General features: G+C 42.2%; 1 protein-coding gene across 2 annotated transcripts in view; it reads right to left on the bottom strand.

Moving 5' to 3' along the window:
- The window catches only part of ZNF407 (zinc finger protein 407), a 458,246-nt gene that overhangs the window by 271,554 nt on the left and 160,389 nt on the right, over positions 1-26,303 (bottom strand). For both annotated transcript variants that reach the window (XM_025931398.2, XM_086683227.1), the window contains exon 4: positions 9,176-9,250. In XM_025931398.2, the coding sequence (XP_025787183.2) occupies positions 9,176-9,250 (75 nt within the window). The remainder of the gene's footprint in view (positions 1-9,175; positions 9,251-26,303) is intronic.

Below are 26,303 nucleotides of genomic sequence, written 5' to 3'. Positions count from 1 at the left end.
TCTCAGACACTCTGGAATAGCACCCAAGTGTCTGTCCATCAGAATCTTACCCCCACAGAATTCTCTCTTACCTTTATGTTTGTATTATGTGTCTAAGCTGCACCTCAGCTCAGCAGCCCCAAATCTGAGGGGTGTAAGAACAGAAGCTGTTATCATCTTCAAATACCAATACCATCTCGATTCTGGAACACAGCCGTCACTGTAGTAATAAACGTTTACAGGAAGAATAAGCCAACAGGGGCACCTGGATGGCTCAGTCGGTTAAGCACCCAACTCTTGGTTTCGGCTCAGGTTTGTGAGATGGAATCCCGCGTCGGGCTCTGCGCTGAAAGCGTGGGGCCTGCTTGGGATTCTCTCCCCCCGCCCCCGTGCCCCTGCCCTGCCCCACTCGTGCTATCTCTGTCTCTCTCAAAATAAATAAATAAACTTAATTAGAAAGAATAAGCCAATAAATAAATGAGATGCCTTTATCAGCATAATAACCTTATGCAAGATTTTTTCCTCTCCTAAAACCTTCTTCTGTATCATTGTGTAGCTCTTCTCTTTCTTTGGATGTATTATACACAACTGTATAAAAACCAATCTCTTCTAAAAAACAAAGTCATATAATATTCATGGTATTTTAATGCCCAGGAATTAAATACAGAAATGAATACTCGATAAAATGCTGGCTTAGAACTAAAGAATAAAGTTTAGAAAAAGCAGAAAACAATCTTACATTTCTATAACAAATATATATACCACTAACACTTAGAATTCCTCCACTACCAACTTGAGAATTTCTTTTAAAGTGGTAAATACGGTATTTGATCCACATGACCATGATGCACTAAGAAGGTATGTGATCACATAACCATGAGGCACTAAGAGCGGCTCTCATTTCTGACCGAATGAGAGAGGATGTCCTAGTATAAACGCATCCTCCCTTTCCCTGCCGAGTACATACTAATTCTGTCTGCTTAGCAAACTGTAGGAGCAATCGGTCTTCAAAATAACAAATAATCATGAGAAACAAAAAACACCATTTGAATCAGTGCAAGGAAGTACATTAAGTGTTCATACCGCAGGGCAAGGACAGTTTTAAAAAAGTCTAATAGGACTGCACAATGCTAAACACACTGCCCCCACACCAAAAGCTGAAGGCATACACAGTCCCAAGTACTGACCCTACTTTACAAAAATTCCCATTGCAAAACTTCCTTTGAATTATGTGAGCATTGATTTATGTGAGGTGGTTAAAACATATTGCTCACATAAAACGGGAATTTGCCAGAAGGAAAAAAGCGAGGAAACACGAAGTAACAGAAGTACATGAAATGCGCGTACCACGGAGCCCACTCCACCGTGCAGACACGGACAACGACTCCGGCCCGGAGCTTCCCGGAAGTAAACATAACGAGGAAAGCTCAGTTACATACAGGATTTGCTGGTGCTTAAGACCAAAATGACAAGTTGTTTCAGAAAGGCACAACCTTTCCTGGAATAAAGACCAGAGGGAAACTGGCCCCCAAGTCTCACAAGGAAGATGTGACCTGTTTTCATGAGCAGCAACCTGTAGCTCACAGTAACAAAGATACGACTTTTATAAGGTTACTTCTTAAAACATCCCTAAATGTAAGCAATTATCACAAAAACCAGGAAGAAAGCAAGTAACACAGTGGAGGAAAGTGGCTCTCTCACGATGGTGCTCACCGAGGTTGCGGGCGGAAGCATGTTCAGAAGGAAGGGAATACGCACCGCGAACAGCACTAAAACAGCCGGACAGGCGCACCGAGGACAGCACTAAAACAGCCGGACAGGAGCACTGAAAACAGCACTAAACCAGCCAGATAGGTGCACCGCGGACAGCACTAAATCAGCCGGACAGGCGCACCGAGAACAGCACTAAAACAGCCGGACAGGCGCACTGATGACAGCACTAAAACAGCCGGACAGGCGCACCGACGACAGCACTAAAACAGCCGGACAGGCGCACTGACGACAGCAGTAAAACAGCCGGACAGGCGCACCGACAACAGCACTAAACCAGCCGGACAGGCGCACCGACGACAGCACTAAAACAGCCGGACAGGCGCACCGACGACAGCACTAAATCAGCCGGACAGGCGCACCGACGACAGCAGTAAACCAGCCGGACAGGCGCACCGACGACAGCACTAAAACAGCCGGACAGGCGCACCGTGGACAGCACTAAAACAGCCGGACAGGCGCACTGAAAACAGCACTAAACCAGCCAGATAGGTGCACCGCGGACAGCACTAAATCAGCCGGACAGGCGCACCGAGAACAGCACTAAAACAGCCGGACAGGCGCACTGACGACAGCACTAAAACAGCCGGACAGGCGCACCGACGACAGCACTAAAACAGCCGGACAGGCGCACTGACGACAGCAGTAAAACAGCCGGACAGGCGCACCGACAACAGCACTAAACCAGCCGGACAGGCGCACCGACGACAGCACTAAAACAGCCGGACAGGCGCACCGACGACAGCACTAAATCAGCCGGACAGGCGCACCGACGACAGCAGTAAACCAGCCGGACAGGCGCACCGACGACAGCACTAAAACAGCCGGACAGGCGCACCGTGGACAGCACTAAAACAGCCGGACAGGCGCACTGAAAACAGCACTAAACCAGCCGGACAGGCGCACCGACGACAGCACTAAAACAGCCGGACAGGCGCACCGACGACAGCACTAAATCAGCCGCACAGGCGCACCGCGGACAGCACTAAAATAGCCGAACAGGATCACCGAGGGCAGTACTAAACCAGCCAGACAGGCGCACCGACGACAGCAGTAAACCAGCCGGACAGGCGCATTGACGACAGCACTAAACCAGCCAGACAGGCACACTGACGACAGCACTAAACCAGCCGGACAGGCGCACCGACGACAGCACTAAAACAGCCGGACAGGCGCACCGACGACAGCACTAAAACAGCCGGACAGGCGCACCGAGGACAGCACTAAAACAGCCAGACAGGCGCACCATGGACAGCACTAAAACAGCCAGACAGGCGCACTGAAAACAGCACTAAACCAGCCGGACAGGCGCACTGACGACAGCACTAAAACAGCCGGACAGGCACACCGACGACAGCACTAAACCAGCCGGACAGGCGCACCGACGACAGCACTAAACCAGCCGGACAGGCGCACCGACGACAGCACTAAAACAGCCGGACAGGCGCACCGACGACAGCAGTAAAACAGCCGGACAGGCGCACCATGGACAGCACTAAATCAGCCGAACAGGCGCACCGCGGACAGCACTAAATCAGCCGGACAGGCGCACCGATGACAGCACTAAACCAGCCAGACAGGCGCACCGAAAACAGCACTAAAGCAGCCGGACAGGCGCACCGAGGACAGCACTAAACCAGCCGGACAGGCGCACCGTGGACAGCACTAAAACAGCCAGACAGGCGCACCGAGGACAGCACTAAAACAGCCGGACAGGCGCACCGTGGACAGCACTAAAACAGCCGGACAGGTGCACTGAAAACAGCACTAAACCAGCCGGACAGGCGCACTGAGGACAGCACTAAACCAGCCGGACAGGCGCACCGAGGACAGCACTAAAACAGCCGGACAGGCGCACCGAGGACAGCACTAAAACAGCCGGACAGACATACAGAATGCAGACACTCCGCGGGGCTTCTGAACACTCCGCTGAAGGGGGAGTGGGGAGGCCCTGATTCACGGACACTGAGGAGCCAGATGAAGACACGAGCCTGAAAAGAGGGATTTGTATCTCCTTGGGGATGAGCCATGACAGTTAGCTCTAAGTAGGTCCAAATTTCTTCCCTCAAAAGTAAGTTGGAAACTTCAACAGACAAATGAGGATCTGAGAACTGACATTCCAGACCACTGACAACTTTGTTAACTTTCATGAGGAAAATTCATCAAGTCAGAGTTAGAAAATACCCATTTCAGTAAGAAAACATTTGTCATGAAGCAACCATAGAACATCTAAATTACCCGTTTAATTGAGAAATATTTCCCAGATGCTGACAAGATACCTTTGGTGGAAAATATATACTTACCTCCATGTGTACCTTAATAAATTGTCAGTTTAAGTCAGTAAAGTATAAAAGGAAATTTTCTAAAAATAATAAATAACCTTGGCTTTAGATGAATTGATGTGACTTCTATCTATCTTTCCACGTAGAAGTAATTATTTAGAAGGGCCATCTGTCTGTTCAATCCCACTTGTTCACAATAAAACCATGTCAAATGATCACAGGACACTAATTCTACACTGGATACTATCTGCACATGGAGAAATGGGAAAAGACAGAGAAAGAGTCCTGAGCTCACGCAATATGAAGTCATTAAAATAGGACAATCTCCCACTCATTAAAAAAAGCAAGCCACGATGGAAAGAAGACATGTTTTCCTCCACTGTGGCTCAAGAGTTATTTCTGGTGTGTGTGTGTGTGTGTGTATTTTTTAATCAGAGAAGAGCCCATAAACACTTTATTTTTCCTAAATCAGGCCAAATAAGAAAGAAAGAAAGAAAGAAAGAAAGAAAGAAAGAAAGAAAGAAAGAAAGAAAGAAAGAAAGAAAAGAAAAGAAAGAAAAGAAAAGAAAAGAAAGAAAAAGAAACAGGGAGGGCAGAAAGGAAACTCTGTTAACCATTCGAGTAAGAGAAGAAATAAGAGGGAAGGCCAACAAGCAGCAGGGGTGGGGAGAGACAGCCCAAGGCCAGCAGTCATACAGTGTGACCCACAAGTTGGAGAAAGAACACTCCATGGAGATCTAAGATGGGCATATAGCACAAAGTAAAGTATCTCAGTGTATCCATGAGAATAAGCTACCCATTTCAGTGACAGAAAACAGTATTTACCCCCTCAAAAAATCATGAGGCATAAACACTAAGAAAGATTCTGGTCCTTCACTAAAGAATCACGTGCCAACTTAGCCCAAGGTAACTTTTAAAAACAGACAATCAAGTGACAATAATGAATTAACCTCATGCTCTTCTGAGAGGAAAAATTTGAGTCTGTTTAAATATATGTCATTCACAGTTTTTATAAAAAGGTATTATTTTCTCATTTAAAAGCAATTTAAGTTTCTAATCAACGCAAACCACTGCCAGCAAAGCTTCAAAGGCAACTCCCTGTGCAAGTATATATGCTTTTCCCAGGACTGTTTCGGTCTGGGATACTTTCATGTTTCAAGAAAAAGAGTGATGTTTTCCATCTAAACTGAAAAGCAGGAAATAATGATGTTTTCATAAAATTTTAACATATAAACATAAAAGTTTATGAGAAGAGAGAGAAAGGAAAGGAGACCAGGTAGACCCCAAAGGCCTACACGATGTCACGTCTGGTCACAATGCGTTACAAGAAATTAGAACCAAGTATCAGAGTTGTGAGGATTTCTACCCCACAGTTTAGTCTAGGTAACACCTGGCATGTATAAAAGTGTGGGGGAAAGATTTTACTTAGCAATAAGATCAAAGGTACCATTAAAAACAAGATGGCTAACCACAATCCCAAGAGTCTGATAAAAGGCGATAGGGCCAACACAAATCTCACAGCTCAAGAATCTGAAGGAGGCCTGGGGGAAACCCATTCACTGGAACAAAAGCACTAATTAGCCCTGAGCCTACCCCTGACCCCCTGCCTCCTCCCCGCTCCTAGGGCCTAAACACCCCCCACAGTCATGTTGACAATAATGCTCTATCAGAGACTGAGAACCTGAGTAGAGGCCTACAAAGTGGCTTCACTAAGGTTGTGATGTAGATACTCATTAATAAATCGAAAAAATAGGTACACTTCCTTTGATCATGAAATTATTTAGCTCTTAGACTGTCTAATGCATGGATCCAATTTAAAATTCTCTGGGTGAAAGTAGCTGGGGGGCTTAGGAGCCTTCCTGAGATGCTGCCTGGGCAGATACCTCCCGCTGGTGCCTGGACACCACAAATTCAGAGATTCCCGGTGAGCCCTTTGCCTCCTCCTATAGATCCACACAAGCACTGAACTAGGAAGGCCATCTCCTTCTGTTGTTATATGCGCCTGGCTTTCACAAGAGATAGACTTATTATGGCTGTTTCAGTTGTGGTAATTGTGCACAGGCTCGTTTTCTAGATTACTATTAGCAAATTCAAAGAGTCATAAAGATACTTTGGCTTACTATATTAAGAACAGAATTACTTATTTAAAATAGGAAATACTTGGGGGCGCCTGGGTGGCGCAGTCGGTTAAGCGTCCGACTTCAGCCAGGTCACGATCTCGCGGTCCGTGAGTTCGAGCCCCGCGTCAGGCCCTGGGCTGATGGCTCGGAGCCTGGAGCCTGTTTCCGATTCTGTGTCTCCCTTTCTCTCTGCCCCTCCCCCGTTCATGCTCTGTCTCTCTCTGTCCCAAAAATAAAAAAAATAAAAAAAAAAAAAATAGGAAATACTTTAGAATGAATTTGAAAATTAATTGGAGTTTATTATTTTGGAACGTGAATCAGATGTCGCTATACTGAGTTCTTGATATTTAAGTGTATGAGACTTCAGAAACACAGTAATGTACTACCTTAAAATAAGTTCAGGCAAATTTAGGGACAAAAAACTATGTTCTCGCACAGGCCACCACTTCAGGTGTTCATGAAGTCAAAACATATATATTTGAAATTATCTAAATTACTGTTGCTAATGACAGTCATGCTGACAAAATTTACTGGTTCATCAAACTACAGTGCAAGTACATGAATTTATTGGTAATAAATTATCATTTTTGCATACATCAGTCAAAGCACAAGGCCTAAATACTTGCAAACAAAATGCATTATTAATTTAATTGTCACGGCCTATTTGGCTAACTTCTATTACTATTTGCTATAATATGCAACGCATAAGAGGGGAGAATCAAATTTAAAACATAAAAAAGTAAGCTGATTATTTTGTCCTGGAGAAATTAAAATATAGCAAGCTTGCAAAACTATAGCCAAGGCATTAATGTTTTAAATAGGTAAGAAAAAAAGGTTTAACTCAATTTTGAGAACAGTAATGCCCAAAGTGAGGGTTCAACATGCTGATAAAGAGTTTCTTTGTTTCCTAAAACCATTAACAGCCATCAATTCCCTCGCCAAGGCAGGGAGGAAGGTGGAATGGAAGAAAAGAGCCCTTTGGCACCGACCATGCTAGATTTTGCTACTTAAACAGGACCTTCCCCAGCTACACACATCTACTGGAAACCGACACTGCTGCTGGGGCCCTGGCTTTCTGACGTTGCATTACTATGCAGTGAGAGGGAGCACCCCGAAAACACATACCGGAAACAACAAGTGTTCTGAGACACAGAGGTCTTAATAGAAACAGCAATTCAATGGAAGATGTGCAGCTGAGGTGGGGCCTGCACCCTGGACTACGTAGGGGGTTACGGCCCCAAAGACGGGACGTGCTTTCCCCACCTGAGATTCATTCTCTGATTTTAGGACCAAACCATGTCAGGTAAATGGAAAACCAAACAGTACACCTGGCTTTTCAATTACCTGTCATGATACATAGGAGGTTTCTACTGCTCTTAAGGGCTTCAAGGATGAAAATATGTGTAAGGTGCCCAATTTTTCATTAGTATGAAACAATATGACCACTTACTTCACCCTTTACAATTCCTCAATAAAAGGCAAAATGATATAATTTGAGTCCAAAACATATACTAGTTATATGATAGGAAATATTTTCTTTTTACTAATTAAATGACCTAGACTGTTTTCATCATTCGTAATTTATTTTGTGAACAAAATAGCCTAAGTACCTGTATATAAAGATTCTCAATGTGGATAATTAGTACAAGGAAGAACAATGGGATTAGAGTCAGAATAATAACAATTCTAACATGTATTCACTATAAGATATGGAATAAATTATTGCCTATTCCTGAATCTTGGTCCTTAGATCTATAAAACTGGAATAATGCACTGCTAATAACATGAGATAATGCATGTAAAAGCAACAAAAACATAGTACGTACAAAAGTTTTGTTTCTACTTTCATAAACACTCAAGAAACATAACTCTGACAATTCTTGAATTAAAATTTAAATAATATAGAATTTTTTGAATTTCAAGAATAATGCATTCGGGAGGTGTTCAACACATACAGTCAGGCTCAAATTAAATCTAATGCTACCAACAGAAGTCCCAGAAACCCAAAGATAAAAAAAAAGGAAGCAGGCATACACTCCATATTTTGAGGCAGTAGTCACGTCCAAACTAAAACGCTAAGAAAACGGTATGCCCTCAAAAGAAGTGTCAAGGTAAATTGCTTATAAACACAGAAAATATTGGTAAGAGCATCTTAAATGTTTTAAAAAGGCAAATAAACATTTACAAATAAGGAAGAAGTCCTGGGAGGTCCTGGGCTATAGAACAATCTGCATCATGACTGACATCTTAAAAAAGTATTAAAAACCAAAAGTTTCCAGGAGCAACTACAGAGTTTGAGATGCCGTCTCGGAGGGTTTGGGGGCAACCTACTGTGTCTTTGAAGGAAGAAGAGAGGGTTTTACTAGCTCTGGGTGAGCTGTACATTGTACAGATTTAAAAATTTCAGAAGTAGCCAAACTCACCTGATAGCTGACATTGTTCTATTTCTGCTCACCTAATATAATTAAGTATATGTGCCGAAGCTAATTATGACACAGTGGCAAGAGAAAAGAAGGCCTGGCAGTTGATGACATAACAATCGTAGTGTTATTTTTCATGACATGGCAACTATAGTATTATTTTGGGGATGACACAAGATGTATTTCTTTTTTAGTGTCAGCAATGTTTAATTACAGTAAGAATTTAAAAATATTATTTTAAAACCTCAAAATAAAAATACAGGAAAAAATAGACCAAGTTTACTTTTACATACTTATTTTAGCCCATTCATACACATGTGCAGAGGTCATCCCCTCTAAATCAACTTTTCTACTGTTTCAAGATTATTTCACAAATTCAAAGTCCCTTAAATCCTTTCAAATATTTTTAGATTAGAATTTTCAAAATTAAAATGACATTAAATTTTGGGGGGAGAATGACATAAAATATATTATTAGACCACAGAGTACCACAAATGCAAACATGATGAACTGACTTGATAAAAATTCTAGAAGGCACTTAAACAAAGCCTAAAGTGAAAACATAACTGTATTTGTTAAATTTTTAAAAATGAACAAAAATTACCTTTCTTTGGGGGTGCCAACTCCATGTTTGCCTAGCAGATGAGTATTTAAGTGCTTCTTCATTACAAAAGCAACCCTGAAGAAAGAAATAACAATAATTATAGAATTCAGTCATAACTCTCTACTAAAAATATGTCCAGAAAGTATTTTCAAACAGGCATTTATATATGAATACAACAGGAATGTGCATATTACAATGGTGTTCTTGGTAAACCAGATGCTTGCATACAGATCAAATATACTGTGATATTTGAAGACCAGAAGAAATAAGTGAATTTAAATTAAATGGTTTGTTTTCTTACTTGAGTGTGTGAACAGGGACAAAAACAATGACTGTAGCTTAGTCACTGTCTTCACCATCAGAAGAAAGATAAAGCAATACCACAACATAACATTCACTGCCCCCTAGTTGATCCCACACTTCAATCATGAAATGAGTTTGAGAAAATGTCATTTTATTAAATATTTAAGAGACTATAAAAGAGAAAATGAATAGCTTCCATGAAGCTTCCTTGAAAACATGGTAATAATTTGAAAAAAGGTTTTTAAAAATGTTATGTTTATTGTGTCTCTGGCACATGCAAAAAAGAAAAAAAAAAATGTGCTTAAGTGCCAAGAAGACGTCAATAACTAAAACAAACAAAAAGTATTACCTGACACACTATCTTATTTCATACACAAATCAGCTTACTTAATTCAATTTTGATTTCATAAATATGAAATGGACAGGAATCAGCACCCAGTCCATGGAACACTAGTTATCTCCTTCTGAATACAGTACAACATCAATTTAATTACATCGTGTGATTATTTAAAACAATTTAGATCTCATTCAGAAGCATCAGACTAAAATGGTTCTCTTGATAAGCAAAAAAAAAAAAAAAATTTAATGTTATAACTTCCAGTGTAAAAGGGCTTGCAAACATTTTTGTTAATTATGTATTACAGCTGTCCTTCATAAAGTTAATTACCAATAGCTGAAAGGCAACAGAATCTATTTGCATATGTACATGAAAGGCATGACATATGCAAAAATATGATTTTAATTAGCATTCTATGATATGAAGGGCTACAAATCAAATTGGCATGTTATAAGATTCTTAACATTAAACACCGAATTCATCTGGACATGTTTGCACAAACGGGCAATGTAAGACTATAACGTACTGCGGCCTTCTGGAAGAGACGTGTCAAAAGCTAAGACTGAAACAATTTCTAAAACTGTGAATGCCTCTTTTGTGTGTGTGTGTTTTTTTCCCCCATTTCTGGTCTATTTTGGTTATTTTCCTATAATATTAGGGAACCTCAGTTTTGAGGCTAAAACAATGCATTTGCATTTTTTAAATGACTGTGACTTCATTATTCAAATAATGTATGTGTATACACTGAAAATGACATTCATTCTTTTTTATATGTTAGGTAATAGATATGGACAATACATGCTTTACAACTATAAATAACTGATCATGCTATCAATCATTAAAATGGAAAAATGATTACATGTAAAGAATCAAAGAGTGATGATATTAAATGCTTAGCAAGAATAATGGTACAAGATATTCTATATTTGTTTCTGCTTGATTTGGACAAAATAAATAACATTTTTCATTTCCTTAAAGAATGCAGTAATAACAACAGTCCATTTAAGGCATAACTTCCCTACTGTCCTCTATTTTCCTATAATTAAAAAAACATAAAGCTAATAGCAAAGAGCAAAGGTTAAGAACCCAAAGTTGCAAAGCAAAGCTTATTTACATGACCAAGTATAATTTAAGAGACGTGAGCTTAGAACCACAGTGCAGTTTCTAAATGAAAAAAAATTTTATTAATTAAAATGTTTAAGTTTTAAGACTGGAAACAAAAATATTACCCTGCACAGGGGAGCAAACTAAAGTACACAGCGAGAGAAAGCTTCTACCTAATATAATTTCTCAATTATCTGCTCAATGTAACACTAAATATTTGGAGGAATAACAATTTTTTTATTATGGGAAAAATTTATAATACTAAAATATAGCTCAATTACAGCCAAATGTAAAATGTCCATTCAACTGAAATCTGACTTGACGTATAAAGTCTTTAAATTCGGTCTATACAAAGTACAAGTAGCATCAAAGTCTCAGTATCATCCTCGATTAAAAAATATAGGGGCGCCTGGGTGGCGCAGTCGGTTAAGCGTCCGACTTCAGCCAGGTCACGATCTCGCAGTCCGTGAGTTCGAGCCCCGCGTCGGGCTCTGGGCTGATGACTCAGAGCCTGGAGCCTGTTTCCGATTCTGTGTCTCCCTCTCTCTCTGCCCCTCCCCTGTTCATGCTCTGTCTCTCTCTGTCCCAAAAATAAATAAACGTTGAAAAAAAAAATTTTTTTTAAAATATAACTCAAACATGGCTAAAATAATCTTACCAACTTACACGAACAAAACATTGCAAACAATTTGCAATTACTGAATGTCTTCTAGCTTTCACTGCCATCTTCATAGCACTGCATTAATATCTTTAGCATATTAACTGCTTTGGAAATTTTTTTTTTTAATTTTTTTTTCAACGTTTATTCATTTCTGGGACAGAGAGAGACAGAGCATGAACGGGGGAGGGGCAGAGAGAGAGGGAGACACAGAATCGGAAACAGGCTCCAGGCTCTGAGCCATCAGCCCAGAGCCCGACGCGGGGCTCGAACTCACGGACCGCGAGATCGTGACCTGGCTGAAGTCGGACGCCCAACCGACTGCGCCACCCAGGCGCCCCTTTTTTTTTTGTTTTGTTTTGTTTTTTTTTTTTTTTGTTTTTGTTTTTGTTTTTTTTTTTGGAAATTTTAAAATCTAGATACCATCAGAAATAAAACAAAAATAGCCGCAAATTTTAAAAGTGATACAAGTGAAATGCCTTCTTCCTCATGAATACTTCTGCCTTTTGGCCTCCATCGTGTTTCCCCACATGTACTGATCACTTCCTGTGTAGCACACTAATATGTCACATCAGACAGAGCTGTGCCTTCACGGAGCTTTCATTCCATCACCTGTAGCCTCCAACAGGATGCACCCAGCCCGCTGCACTCCTGCGGGCACACAGCAAGTCCCGTGCTTGGTAAGGAACAGTTCTAGACAGATGCGATGCACACAAGGCAACACTTACGAGTCCTACCTCAGAAAATGTTAACACTAGTGAAACAGACAAGAACAAGCATCTTGAATAGTGATAAGAGGATAAACAAAAAGAAGAAGGAAGATCTGAATTCTATATTGGAATCAAAATTCCATATTGGAGGCTCCAGAATGTGGCTTGTGAGGGAAGGAGGCAAGGAACTGGCAGGGGACAGAGCAGGGAACAGCAGGCCACAGAAGGAAGGGCAGCCAGGACAGCTGAGTATGAGCCTAGTGTGGGGCCTGCTCCTGGAGGGGAGGGTAGAGGGGAGGAAGGGGCAAGGGCTGAGCAGGTGGAAAGGCAGGGGAGGGCAAGGGAAGGCAGGATAGGGCAGGGCAGGCCGTGTGGTGTCCCTGAGAGCAACAACCTCACAGGCCAGACAGCCCAGGCTCACACTCCAGTGAGAAAGGAAGCCCAGTCTGAACACCAGTGGGACACGTCTGACTCTCACTCTGATGAATTCCTCTAGCTGCTGGGCGCAGAGTAGACGGAGGGAGGAGACGAGGGCAGGGGCCGCCAGGAGACTCTGGGAGGCACCCAACAAGAGGGGAACCTGCTGGCCTGGAGGTCAAGGGCGAGGTGCACGCTAGAATACACTCGCTGAGGTCGTCCACCTACAAATGCCTGACAATCTGAAGGAACACCTTGAAATAATAAAAACAGTGTTTTCTATATATGATTGATTTCCAAGTATCTATAATTGCCTGAAATAGCATCACTTAAAATTGCTTTTGATGTCAAAAGAGCAGCACAGTAATAACATTTACATCCTAGCTATAGATTTCTACTTTTCAGTACAAATATTTCTTACTTTAACTTCTAATTTTAAACCGATTTCTCCTACACGATACGTCGACCTAATCACAGCCTCTTCCTTCAGTCCCTTAGGTCGTATCACTGCGGAATGATTTCCACTTCAGAGTCATCAAAGACTATCTGATTGATCTATTTAAGTAAATAAAACAGTGTCATGAATTTGGGGAAAGGGATGTGAAACAGAAACCTAGAGCCACAGCACGCGAGAGCCTCTAACACACAGCAAATCAGGATGTTTAGCGGGGGGCCAGAGGTCAGCTGTGCACAGGCCGTGTTCCTCCCGGCCTCGAGCCAAGACGAGCAGCAGCCGTATGCCTCCTGAGTCTCTGCCATGTTATTCCTGTGTCCCTTGCCTCTCTGACAAGGGCACATGCTCCTCAAAGACGGGCCTGTAGGGTATATAATACCTAACTGTGTGAGAATTTCTGACCATCAGGTCAACGCAGGCCACACAGGTTACAGGAAAGAGGAACGTGTGTGCTTTTCAGCAGTTAAAATCCAAACACATTAACACAGTAGGTCAACAAGAATCTGCAGGACTTGTTAACACATGACCGTGAGGCAAGCCCATGTACACCCTCTTTAGGTCTTACTGAGGGATCCGAGTCCCCTACCCAGGTCTCCAGCGGGGCCCCCAACACCCAGGCACACACACCCCTAACCACTGCCCAGAACGCAGGCTACACGGAGACGTCTCACAGGTGCTGTTCAGTGTCAACCCCTTCCCAGCATGCCACCAAGACATGTGACTCTGGACCTGAACTTCTTGGTGTCACTTGTCAGTCCAGCATTAATTCACCCTGTAAGCTCAGACATGTGACTCAACAAGGTGCCTTCGGTTTCCTCATATATCAAATGGATGGCAGTGACTGTTCCTACCTAATAAGGATGTGATGAGGAGAACACGATCATTGTTTGCACAGCACAGAGCATGGTGACTCACACATTCTTAACGTTATACAAATCTTTGCCACTTTTAGCTCTTAACCACCTTAAACTCAAAGGTTCAAGGCCTAACTACCCCCCTCCTGATAATCTACCTCATTCCCACCGGCCAGCACCTCTCTGTAATCAGGCCACGTTAGCAGGAAGTTAGCCCAGTTAGCAATGTGGTAGGAACCCCACGTTCATAGGAGCTACAATGCAATTCAAAGTGATTCGATTCAAACACTAATTAAAAGGTTCACGTGTTTTAATACCATCAGTAAGCACCGGGGACTCCAAAGTAAACAGCACTCAGGGCTACCCATGGAACAGACAGGAGAGGAGCAAGCAATGACAAAGAATGTTTAGGTGCAATCGCCAAGATCGCGAGCAGAGACCACAGAGAGCGGGAGCCACTCCGAGGTTCCAAAGAGGCCTCGGAGCACAACAGTTAAACGGGTCAAGGCGTGCAGATTCCAGGCCCACGGACCAGACATGCAATGGGGAAAGAAGTAACACAGAAAGGTCGAGAAAGACTGCTAGAGAATTAGGCACCAATCTGAGATAACAAAGGAAAAAAAAACAAAACAGCAGAGTTCTAAATCACGAAGCGTCCTATGAGTCATGCCAAAAACTTTAGATTTTATCCAGATTCTCAACATTTGCCAAATATCCTGCAGATGACTGTTCTGCAGGACAGTCATAGGGATGTTTCCGAAAGGGGAGGGCTGGAGGGCGGGGTGTGAAGCCTCACCAGGCAACACTGAGTTGGGAGAGTCAGACACTGCAGCCTCCCAGTCAGAAGGAGCCTGTGAGCACGGAGGCCCAAGAAAGGGAGGGGAGATGTGTGCAGCTCTCTCTGAACCTACTGGACTGCTACATATTTTTGTCATAAAGATGAACGAACATCTGTTAGAACTCTGTCTTCAGGACACAATTGAGAAAATGCTGCTGTAGAGTCTGAGGAACACTGAAAAAGGACATGAACATGACCGGATGTACACTTCAAAAGGCACGGGTTTTGCAGTCAGCAATGAGAGCAGGGCCTACTCTACCACTTACCATGGGAGTGGAGCCCACACATTTCTTTTTTTTAATCACGCTAATCCTCTCCTTCCTACTTTGTAGTGTGGGGACAGAAATGCCTATCTCAGAAAGTTTTAAAAATGAGATAATAGGGGTGCCTAGGTGGTTCAGTGGGTTAAGCGTCTGACTTCAGCTCAGGTCATGATCTCACAGTCCATGAGTTCGAGCCCCGCACCGGGCTCTGTGCTGACAGCTGGAGCCTGGAGCCTACTTCGGATTCTGTCTCTGTCTCTCTCTCTCTCTCTCTCTCTCTCTCTCTCTCCCCCTCCCTGCTCATGCTCTGTCTCTCTCTGTCTCAAAAATAAATAAAACCATTAAAAAATAAAATAAATACAATAAAATAGGAAAATTATCCTGGACTATGTAGGTGGACTCAAGGCAATCACAAGTGTCCTTTAAAAGTGGAAGAGGAAGGCAGAACAAAGGAGGCAGAGAGAGAGATAGAACTACGAGACCGGGACCAGAGACAGCTGCACTGCAGGCTCTGAAGGTGGAAGAAGCCGGACCATTAGCCAAAGAATTCAGGTGATTCTACTGGGGGACATATGACCATCTTCTTCCCCCACAATGGTCTCCCGGTGGCAGCAGTGTTCATTAATTAATCTTACCTATCACAATCATTATAATAAGGGTTGCAAAATGACAATGTTCTTTCATTTCTTCTACATTTATTAGAATGACATTCTTCTAGAAAGAACTTCACCATTTTCACCTGCCTCACTGTCTCATGCTCTCCTCCTTGCTCCCTTCCAAGAACATTTTAAATGGACTTTTGTATTTTCACTTTTATGTTATGTTTCACAATCAATTACCATAATTATGCTTTGTAATTCTCACACTGTCCCAAAATTAGCCAATGGAGGCCCTTTAAAGCTAGCTACTAAGTCCTTTTGACATCACTCCTCTTGGTGCCTGAGCATTTCCTTATTTTCCAGCGTAAGATGTTCCAGGCTCACCATGTCTTTTCCCTGCTGTAGAACTGGACTCAGCCCCAGTTTCTTATAGTAAGGAGTAGTATTTACAAAGCAAGATCTAGGTGCTACCTATGATGACTGCTACTGGGATATCACTAAATCCAAGCTCCTTTGGGGCACAAAACAGGGAAATAAATAAGTCAAGGAGCGTCTGAGCGGCTCAGTTGGTACAGCGTCGGACTCTTGCTTTCGGCTCAGGTCATGATCTTACAGTTTGCTGGTTCAAGCCCTGTATCGGGCTCTGTGCTGGCAGTACAGAGCCTGCTTGGGATTCTCTCTCTCTCTCATTCTCTCTGCCCCTTCCACATGTCCCGTGTGTGTGTGTGTGTGTGTGTGTGTGTCAAAATACATAAATAAAACTTTAAGAATAAATAAGTAAGTAAACACACAAAGAAATATGGTGGGTATACTTCCTGATGGCCAGGAAAGGAAATATACAGAAGATCTCAAATATAACGGCTACTCTTAGGTAATGACTATTCACTACAACAACTGAATGTATCTTTTCATTTTCTAAAATACTATATGTTTTCAAGTGGCATACAAGCATGTTTTGTATAAAAAAAAAATCACAGTATACTCAGAGAAAGAAGCAGCTTTTACTGTGAATCCTCCAAGTGGAAACGTGCTGATCATGACTACTTCCTGAAATCTCCAATTACGTGCTTCTTGCACAAGTTCTCAACCATCCCTGAACACTCCCTGCTTCCCACTATTGTCAACTCTTGTCCTTCCTCTTACCTTCACGGGATGACATTACCATTCTTACTTCAAATTACTTCATACTAATTCCTTTCTGGGCACCAAGCGTAACCCCATTGTGGATGAGTCTGAAATACGTACCTCCACCATGGCCTTTCCTGGGGCATGTTTTCCTTCTCTGAACTGACAATACCTTCAAACAGGCCTGACCCCAGTCATGACCTTCCCTCACTAACGGTCTCTCCAAACTTCCCTGATTCCAGCAACTGTACCACGTGCCCAATTCAATAATCATATCCTCATGTTCATGAATCATCTGTTGTTTGGGTCACAACTGTTCCCTATCAAGACATTACATACTTCTCTCATTCTCCTATGATTGTACTAGAACAAGCCGTGTTAGAGTGTGAAAGCATCAAGGTGCTCTCCATCACAACTCACCCCGTATTCCACCATCACATCATCTGTCCCTAAATATGTTCATACTGCACCTCAGTCATAAACATTTTATGATTCCCTACCAAACTGAATAAAGCACCAAGCCTTAAGCGAGCAAATATTAGTCTTCAATAGTCATCTGAACCAATTATCCCAATTTTTGGAATATACCCTCAAGAAAGAATCGGAAATGAAGGGAAAAAAGCCGCACTCCAACTGAAAAATAAAAAGACCCTAAATGCTCAACAGTAATGGCATGATTATATTAGGATATTATGCACCAATTAAAAGTACAGAAAATTTCTCAAGGCATATTAGATTAAAAAAGACAAAAACATTACGTACAATGTAATCCCATGTGTGTATATAAACACACATGTATTTTTGTACCCTAGCATAAAAACATACAAACACAGACATGAAGCAAATACAAGTCAAATTCACTTAACATGAGATTTCGTTTTAGATTATTTACATTCTTTGCTTTTCTACAATCAGTAAAATTTTTAATAGTGAAAAATAACATGCTGCTTTATACTTTACACGGCACACTCGTGTCCCCTCAGCGCCTTGTCACAACCGACTGCATGAGCAGCACAGCCGCCACCAGGGTGACCGGAGCGAGGACGGACCGGGGCTCCCAGAAGGGAAGTGACTTTGACTTTTACAAGAAAATGTGGCAAAGAAGCTGAAGACGTAAAATCAAGATTCACGCCTCCTGGCCTTGACACAGAGCTCTTTCTGCCTTTCTGTGCCTCCTGCGAAAGGAAGATTATGCCTCATGGAGACAAGAAAAAAAAGAAAAAGAAATGCTACAGAAATAGAAGTATTCACAAAGAATATCATTATAGCATATTAAATACTGTTCTAAATGAACAGGACTCTTTAGAAACTAATGAGTGAAAAATCAAGTAGTTGATGTAGAAGTTTTAGTTTTTCATTTTTTAATTCAGAGATTAGGAAAGTACTTATAATATTTAAGAAGAATACATTTATCCTGTGGTGAAAATAAAAACTAAAAATTAATGACCAGTGAAACAGGTCAGATAAAACAATAAACACAACGCAATCAGTTAACAAGAATAATCATGCTTAGAGATAAACATAAAGATGCCAAGCGTTATTAAAACACTGGCCAGTGGGGTTAGAGCGCATTGGTTTTATTATGAACAAAATCAAGATAAAATAGATATTTTGCTCTCAAAGTATCAGAAACCAAGATCATGGTATGGCTGTTTCTAAAATGTAAAACATGCTGCACAAAGTAAATCAACACTTAACTGAAGTATTAAAACTTCATTAGCGTAACATTTAAATGAAATACATTCTGGGGCGCCTGGATGGCTCTGTTGGTTGAGCGTCCGACTTCAGCTCAGGTCATGATCTCGTGGTTTGTGAGTTCGAGCCCCGCACTGGGCTCTGTGCTGACAGCTCAGAGCCTGGAGCCTGCTTCGGATTCTGTGTCTCCCTGTCTCTCTGCCCGCCCCCCCCCCCCCCCCCGCCCCATGCTCATGCTCTGTCTCTCTCTCTCAATAATAAACATTTTTTAAAAATTTAAATGAAATATGTTCTATATCATCCTAAACGTATATGTAAACAGGTTCCCATTTACATTGTTTTAAACATGACTTCACATAAGAGTTTTTTCCATCCACTTCTCTGGCCTATTAATTAGCACATTAACTTAAATGAACACACAAAAAAACTTGAAGTTTCTCAAAGGAATTCAAATCTATCAAAAAACTTTATGTGGCAAATGAAGAAAAAAAATCTATGATTACATGAGATTTGTTTATTCCAAAGCTCAGAAGTTATTGGGTGTTAACACTTGAAAACTACAGTTCTCGGGGTGCCTGGGTGACTCAGTCGGCTAAGCATCTGACTTCAGCTCAGGTCATGATCTCAGGGTTCGTGAGTTCGAGCCCCGCGTTGGGCTCTGTGCTGACAGCTCAGAGCCTGGAGCCTGCTTCCGATTCTGGGTCTCCCTCTGTCTCTGCCTCTCCCCTGCTCACACTCCGTCTCTCTCTCTCAAAATTAAATCAACATTTTAAAAATTTTAAAGCAAAGAAAAGAAAACTAGAGTTCTCAAGCTTTTTTACCAGATCATTCATTGCTAGGCCAAACCAATTATGTCTATCGGGATTTCCCAAGTATCTTACGATACCATTTCTTGAAATACCAATGCCCTTTTGGTTATAATCATCCCACAGAACCCAGAACTTCCACATCTGAAATCTGCCCTTGCAATTTTACATAAAACCACTTCCTCCAAAAACAAATTATCGACATCCCCAAATTTAAAATGACCAAATGTCCTTTAATATTCAAAAATTCTAATTATTATTTTCCTGAAGAAACAAAACTTAACAAAACTTTTGTTTATTCATAAAAACCAAAAACTCTTCTATGTGTCACACCTCTCCTGAAAGTAAGCTTTGTGTGCACAAAAGCAGCAGTGAGCTCTTAGATATAATGCAATGTTAGCTATGGCAATCAGACATATTCTTCCAAGAAACCGCGAGGTAGTGACATAAACCCACAAACTCTCACACATGCCCACAGGGCATTGCCCACGCTCTACAGGGGAGGACAGGGAGATATCCAGAGACCCAGCACTCCTCCTTCTCAAGAGGTCATCGCTAAGGGGTCCTATAAGAATATCACTATTAGTATTGTCAGAATTGTAAGTGTTACACCTTTCCAAGAACGTTAAATGTAGATTTTCCAGTATTAACCACATTCTTGATAGTAACAAAAGCCATCTCCTATTAGGTTTTTTGTTTTATTTGTAGGGAGGGAAATTACCAAGCTCTGTTCTGAGTGCTTTACATATATGTAACTTACTGAACCTCACTTTTAACAACCCGTGCACATACTGTAAAAGTCGGCCCCCACAAGGCCGCACAGCCAGGGAGTGGCCTTCGGCATTTGAGCCCACTGAGTCTGATCAGAGCCCACACGCTGCACTCGAGTACCAATGCTTCTCTCCGTCTTACAAATTAAAATTCATATACATTACTCTTTAGTTCTTGTGTCCGCATTTTTTAACTAAAAAGTCACTTGCCAAAATAAGTAAGGAAATCAAGGACAAAGTGTATTTGGTTTCTAAGTTTATGAAACAACACAGGCAGCAGCACAGAATCACTTGCTGAAATTGCGAGTGAAAACCCTGGGTCTAATCTAGGCTCTGCAATGAGGAGTGATGTGGCCCTGGCTCAGTTAATAACAATGACACACAAGACACAATGACGTTACGACAATTACATTGTCTCAAAGACTACTATGGATTTAGTAAAACACCTGTATTAGTGGTAAGCTATAGAATAAGGATTGCCATAATTGATGAAATGATAATTAGAAGGGAACCAAAATAAACAATTCTAGATGGGTTCAGGATAGTTATAGGGAAGGAAGGAAAGAAGGAAGGAAGGAAGGAAGGAAGGAAGGAAGGAAGGAAGGAAGGAAGGAAGGGGAGGGAGGAAGGAAGGGGAGGGAGGAAGAAGGGGGAAAGGATGATGGGTGGGAGAGAGAAGGAACAAGGGAGGAAGGAAGGAGGGCAGGGAAGGAGGAAGGGTAGGAGAAGTGGGGAAGGGAGGGAGGGACTAAGGGAAGAGATGCGGAGGGAGGGAGAGAGAAAGGGAGGAGCGGAAAAAGGGTGGAAGAGAGGGAGGAAGGGGGAGGGAGGAATAAGGGTGGAGAAATGGAGGGAGGGAGGGAGGGAGAAGGGGAGGAAGGGTGGAAGGAAGGGGGGAGGGAAGAAGGGGGAAATAGACAGGAAAGGAGGGAGGGAGGGAGAAGGGGGAGCAAGGAGGAAGGGTGAAAGAAAGGAAGGCAGCAAGGGAGGTGGGAAGGAAGAGGGAGGGAGGAAGGGGGGAAACAGGAAGGGAGGAGGGGAGAGAGGAAGTGGGGAGACAGGGAAGGAGAAGGCGAGGAAGGGTGGAAGAGCTGGAGGAAGGGAGGGGGACATAGGAAGGAAGGGAGGGAAGGAAGAGGGGAAAGAAGGGTGTGACAAGAAGATACTGACCACAAGCCACCCTCACTGAAAAGTTTCCCAATGATTTCAACACACAACCCTTGGCCTGGAGCTGCCTCAACCCTTCTGAAGGTGGCAAAACAGTGGTGGGGCCTTCTGTTACTGTGAGGTATTACCCTAGAAATGGCAAGTGGTAACACGGTCAAGGGAAATTAAAATTCGTACAGCACGCTGGGGAAAGTGCAGAGCGAGGCCCCGAGCGCACCAGACCTGGGGCTGAGTCCAGCCGGGCCATGGCGGAGGAGGACACCAGCTCACCCTGGCCGTGAAGACTGCGTGACAGGCGGTGTGGCGGGGCTTCCTGGGGTGCTGGGAGCCTGGGGACCATTCGGGAATTGTTGGCTGACGTCGTGGCAATGACAAAAATTAGGACTCCTCCTCAGAACAGGAGGAAGAGGAGGACACAGGACACGCACCGGGCTTCGCACTCGCACACGAGACTCTGAGTCCCAGCTTCGCCCTTCCCGAACACGAAGACCTTCCTCACCAGGCTAAACGAGTTTGAAAACCACACGCTAACACAATTTACCATTTTGTTGACAGAACACTGTAGGCGAAGCAGAGCAGCAAATGTTTGCCTGGATTCTTCAGATACATAGTATTACTAACCTCAATTTCCAAATAAGAATATTGGGGCATAGTGGAATTAAACAAAACAACGGTTAGAGTAAAAGCTATCTATATGCAGTATATAAAAGCCTATACGGTAAAGTGTCGGAATATTGCAAGAAATGCACTAAGGTCTCGATAAATGATTGCTATTAATAAATTAAGAGTCTCTTCCTATCCAAACATATAATTCTGGTATTGTCCTTATTGATTAAATGTGCAAAAGCTAAAATACATCAGGGTGTTGATGTCGAGGAATAAAACACCAATCGATAAATCCACCAAACAAGTATTTCCACTTGTATATGTAATTTGTCCTCAAATTTCTTCCATGATGATGTTTTATGTAAATCTATAATACAATAACAAGAAATGAAGCGCATGTCAGTGGAGGAGTGGCGACCAGCCCCTGGTTCCAGTTCCGCAAGGGAACTGAAGGGCCGGGACCACAGGGACGAGAAGACAGTTGACTCGAAGTTCCATTTGAGATCTCCTATTCCCTAAGACATACTCTGGTCATTTGCAGTAGAGAACTCGCCAGTACACAGTGCTGACCTATCCAACACCACCATTTCCAAGGTGCCTTAGTACAGGCACTTCTGATATCATGGTAATTTGGGGGTAGAGGGGTGCTTTTTAATTACTGCTTTTAAAATATTATTTGGGGGGCGCCTGGGTGGCGCAGTCGGTTAAGCGTCCGACTTCAGCCAGGTCACGATCTCGCGGTCCGTGAGTTCGAGCCCCGCGTCAGCCTCTGGGCTGATGGCTCAGAGCCTGGAGACTGTTTCCGATTCTGTGTCTCCCTCTCTCTCTGCCCCTCCCCCGTTCATGCTCTGTCTCTCTCTGTCCCAAAATAAATAAACATTGAAAAAATAAATAAAATAAAATAAAATAAAATAAAATAAAATAAAATAAAATAAAATAAAATAAAATAAAATAAAATATTATTTGGTAAACAAGAATACTTAAGTTGCAATTCACGTGAAAATTAGTAGAAACTGGCCATACACGTTTAGTATGTTTATGGAAACCAAAATATATTGCACTGTGTATAAATAAGAGCCAGAAATTGAGATTTTAAAATGATACAATCTACTTTTAAACTAATTTGGCATGAACACACCATTATGAGATACACACAGATAAGGGGTAATCTGTATCTTGTATCAAGGCTTACATATAGTTAAGATAAATATCTTTTGTGGAACACAATTATGCAAAAAATTAGAACACAATAGAAAACATTTAATAATAAAATGTTATAGAATAGAATTTAATCTTTATTTAATGATTCAGCAGGCATATCAAAAACATGCAGTGCTTCTGGGAGATAATCATCATCATCAATTACTGCTGCATAGGAGAAATACAGAAGTGTCAAGTAATAAGAGTTCTGGCTGAATTACTTCCCTATAACAATGTATAATAAACCGAGTGAACCAATTGAAATAAGAAACATTTAAGGAATTTTTATAATAACTGAGTGAACCAATTGAAATAAGAAACATTTAAGGAATTTTTATAATAACTGAGTGAACCAACTGAAAATAAGAAACATTTAAGGAATTTTTATAATAATAAAGTCAGGATTATTTTGTTCTCCTTTTAAAATTTCTTTATCATCTGAAATAAGGTGTCTTAACAAAGTTTACTTAAGTGATAGACAGCAAAGAGGAATGTAAATTAGAAAAAGAATGGGGGGCGCCTGAGTGGCTCAGTCAGCAGGGCATCCAACTCTTGATTTCAGTTCAGGTCATGATCCCAGGGTCATGGGATCAAGCGCCACTTTGGGTTCTGGGCTAAGAGTGCAGAGCCTGCATGGGATATTCTCTCTGTCTCTCTCTCCCTCTCTGCCTCCCTCCCCACCCGCCCCTCCCCGCCCTGCCATCTGCTCCTCACCCTGATCATACTCTAAAAATACAAAATATCAAAAAAAAAAAAGAAAAAGAAAAAGAGGGGCGCCTGGGTGGCGCAGTCGGTTAAGCGTCCGACTTCAGCCAGGTCACGATCTCGCGGTCCGTGAGTTCGAGCCCCCGCGTCAGGCTCTGGGCTGATGGCTCAGAGCCTGGAGCCTGTTTCCGATTCTGTGTCTCCCTCTCTCTCTGCCCCTCCCCCGTTCATGCTCTGTCTCTCTCTGTCCCAAAAATAAATAAAATCGTTGGAAAAAAAAAATTAAAAAAAGAAAAAGAAAAAGAAAAAAAGAAAAAGAAAAAATATTCCAAAGACAAAGACAGACTGTCTATCCTATTCAGGAAGTTAGCATGTTGTTGGCTGTAGACTACATCGTGTACCACGTTGGGCAGATGCAGAACATTATTTCCACCTTTAGTTACAATTTTTGTTTAATTTTTTTAATGTTTATTCATTTTTCAGAGAGAGTGAGAGAGAGAAACAGAGAGACAGAGACAGAGCGGGGGAGGGGCAGAGAGAGAGGGAGACACAGAATCCGAAGCTGGCTCCAGGCTCTGAGCTGTCAGCACAGAACCCGACGTGGGCCTCAAACTCAGGAACCGTGAGATCATGACCTGAGCTGAAGTCGGACGCTTAACCGACTGAGCCACCCAGGGGTCCCTTTAGTTAGAAATTAAATGCAAATTAAGAGGATATGTACAAGTGCAAGGTTGGCAAGGGGAACACCGCAGGTGCTCTGTACGAGGACAACAGGGCCGGACCAAACTATGCTCCACAGATCCCTATTCCTAGGATTCACCCAGTTAGGAAAGGCCATGAGAGAGACTCTGGTGGGACACATGGAATACAGAAGTGGGGCAAGGCTCACACATGTTGTAATTCATTGCCAAGATCATCTGTCATAATGCAACAACCAACACACCAACGCTACTCTCCTCTCCATGAACTGGGGGTCTTCCACCAGCTTCTGCTGGACTGCTGGACTAACTGGGTAAGTTTGAGTGACTGAGGAAACGACCAGCTTTTGCAGAAATGCATGCCTCTCATCAATGTGAGAGACAATGAAGGATTCAGTCTGTGCTCTTGGGCCCCAGTTCATGCTCGCAAGTCCCCTTACTCTGTACTCCCCACTCTGGGTCTTTCCTCACCTCTCAACTACCTGTCCTACAGACAGTTTCAAGATCCAACATCAAATGAAATGACAGTACCTTACGGAGACTGGTTGAAACTGTTCCCACAGTTGTATAAGACCAAATCACCATAACGAATCCCTTAACTTTCTTAGTATAACCACATACACACACATACACACACATACATATATACATATTACTGGTTCTAAATGCCTGATTGATAGAGAATTTTACAAATGGAATGAAAAGGACTTACCCTTCCCACCAAAAACAAAGAAAAAAACCAACATATATGAAATATATGAAATAACCATTTTTAACACAGGGAACATCAGGCAAACAAAGTGATCTCAGAGAGAGACAATTCTCAGACATTGGCACAGGCTGTGGAAATGTAGTTGAAGATGAGTAGACCTATGAAGGGCAATTTATGCAGATGAGCTGAGACAAAATGGACTACATGAAGACCAGGGAGCTGGAGAGAGGAACAGGAGAGACCTACATATACAGAAAGAAATCAAGATCAGCAGAAGGAATGCAGGGAGCATTCAGTTATTTATTGATCAAACTGCATGTCTAAAGAAACTACACAAAAGTATGGTTAAGAATAGACAAGGGGTGCCTGGGTGGCTCAGTCAGTTGAGTGTCCAAATCTGGATTTTGGCTCAGGTCATGATCTCACAATTCGTGAGATCGAGCCCCATGTCAGGCTCCGAGCTGAGTGTGGATCCTGTTTGGGATATTCTCTCTCTCTCTCTCTCTCTCTTTCTCTCTCTCTCTGCCCCTCCCCGGCTCCCCTCGCCTCCCTCTCTCTCTTTCTCTCTCACAAAATCAATAAATAAACTTAAAAAAAAAAAAAAAAACAGCAACAGACAAAAAAAATTACAAGAAAAAGTGATCAGTGCTCACACAGGACCAGCCTTGAGAACATGACGACTCACACATGGGGCAAACAGAAAGGTCGGCCTCAGCAATACACAGTAATTAACCAGAGACTAAGCACTATCCCAATTCTGCTCTAAAGTGATGCACAAAATATCCAACTTTTTTCCAACTGAACTAACTACATCCCAGAACAAAGCTCAAGAATATTTATTAAAATACAAGATAAATAGTAGCAACAAAGTCAAATTCACAATGTCTAAAATAGAATGAAAAATTACCAGACATACAAGAAGTAGGAAAACAGGACGTATAAATAAGGAGAAAAATAAGGAGAAAAATGAGAAAAAAATAAATAAGGAACAGAGGAGATATTAAAATCAGCAGACGAGGATATCAAAATACTGTCATACAGGCAAAATGATCAAAAAGATACGTATTAAATGGAAGGCATAAAAAAGACTGAAAGGAAACATCTAGA

Source organism: Puma concolor, chromosome D3, assembly GCF_028749965.1.
Source record: "Puma concolor isolate L17-30 chromosome D3, mPumCon1.1.hap2, whole genome shotgun sequence".
Classification (NCBI taxonomy): domain Eukaryota; kingdom Metazoa; phylum Chordata; class Mammalia; order Carnivora; family Felidae; genus Puma; species Puma concolor.
This window is presented reverse-complemented; position numbering and strand designations above follow the sequence as displayed.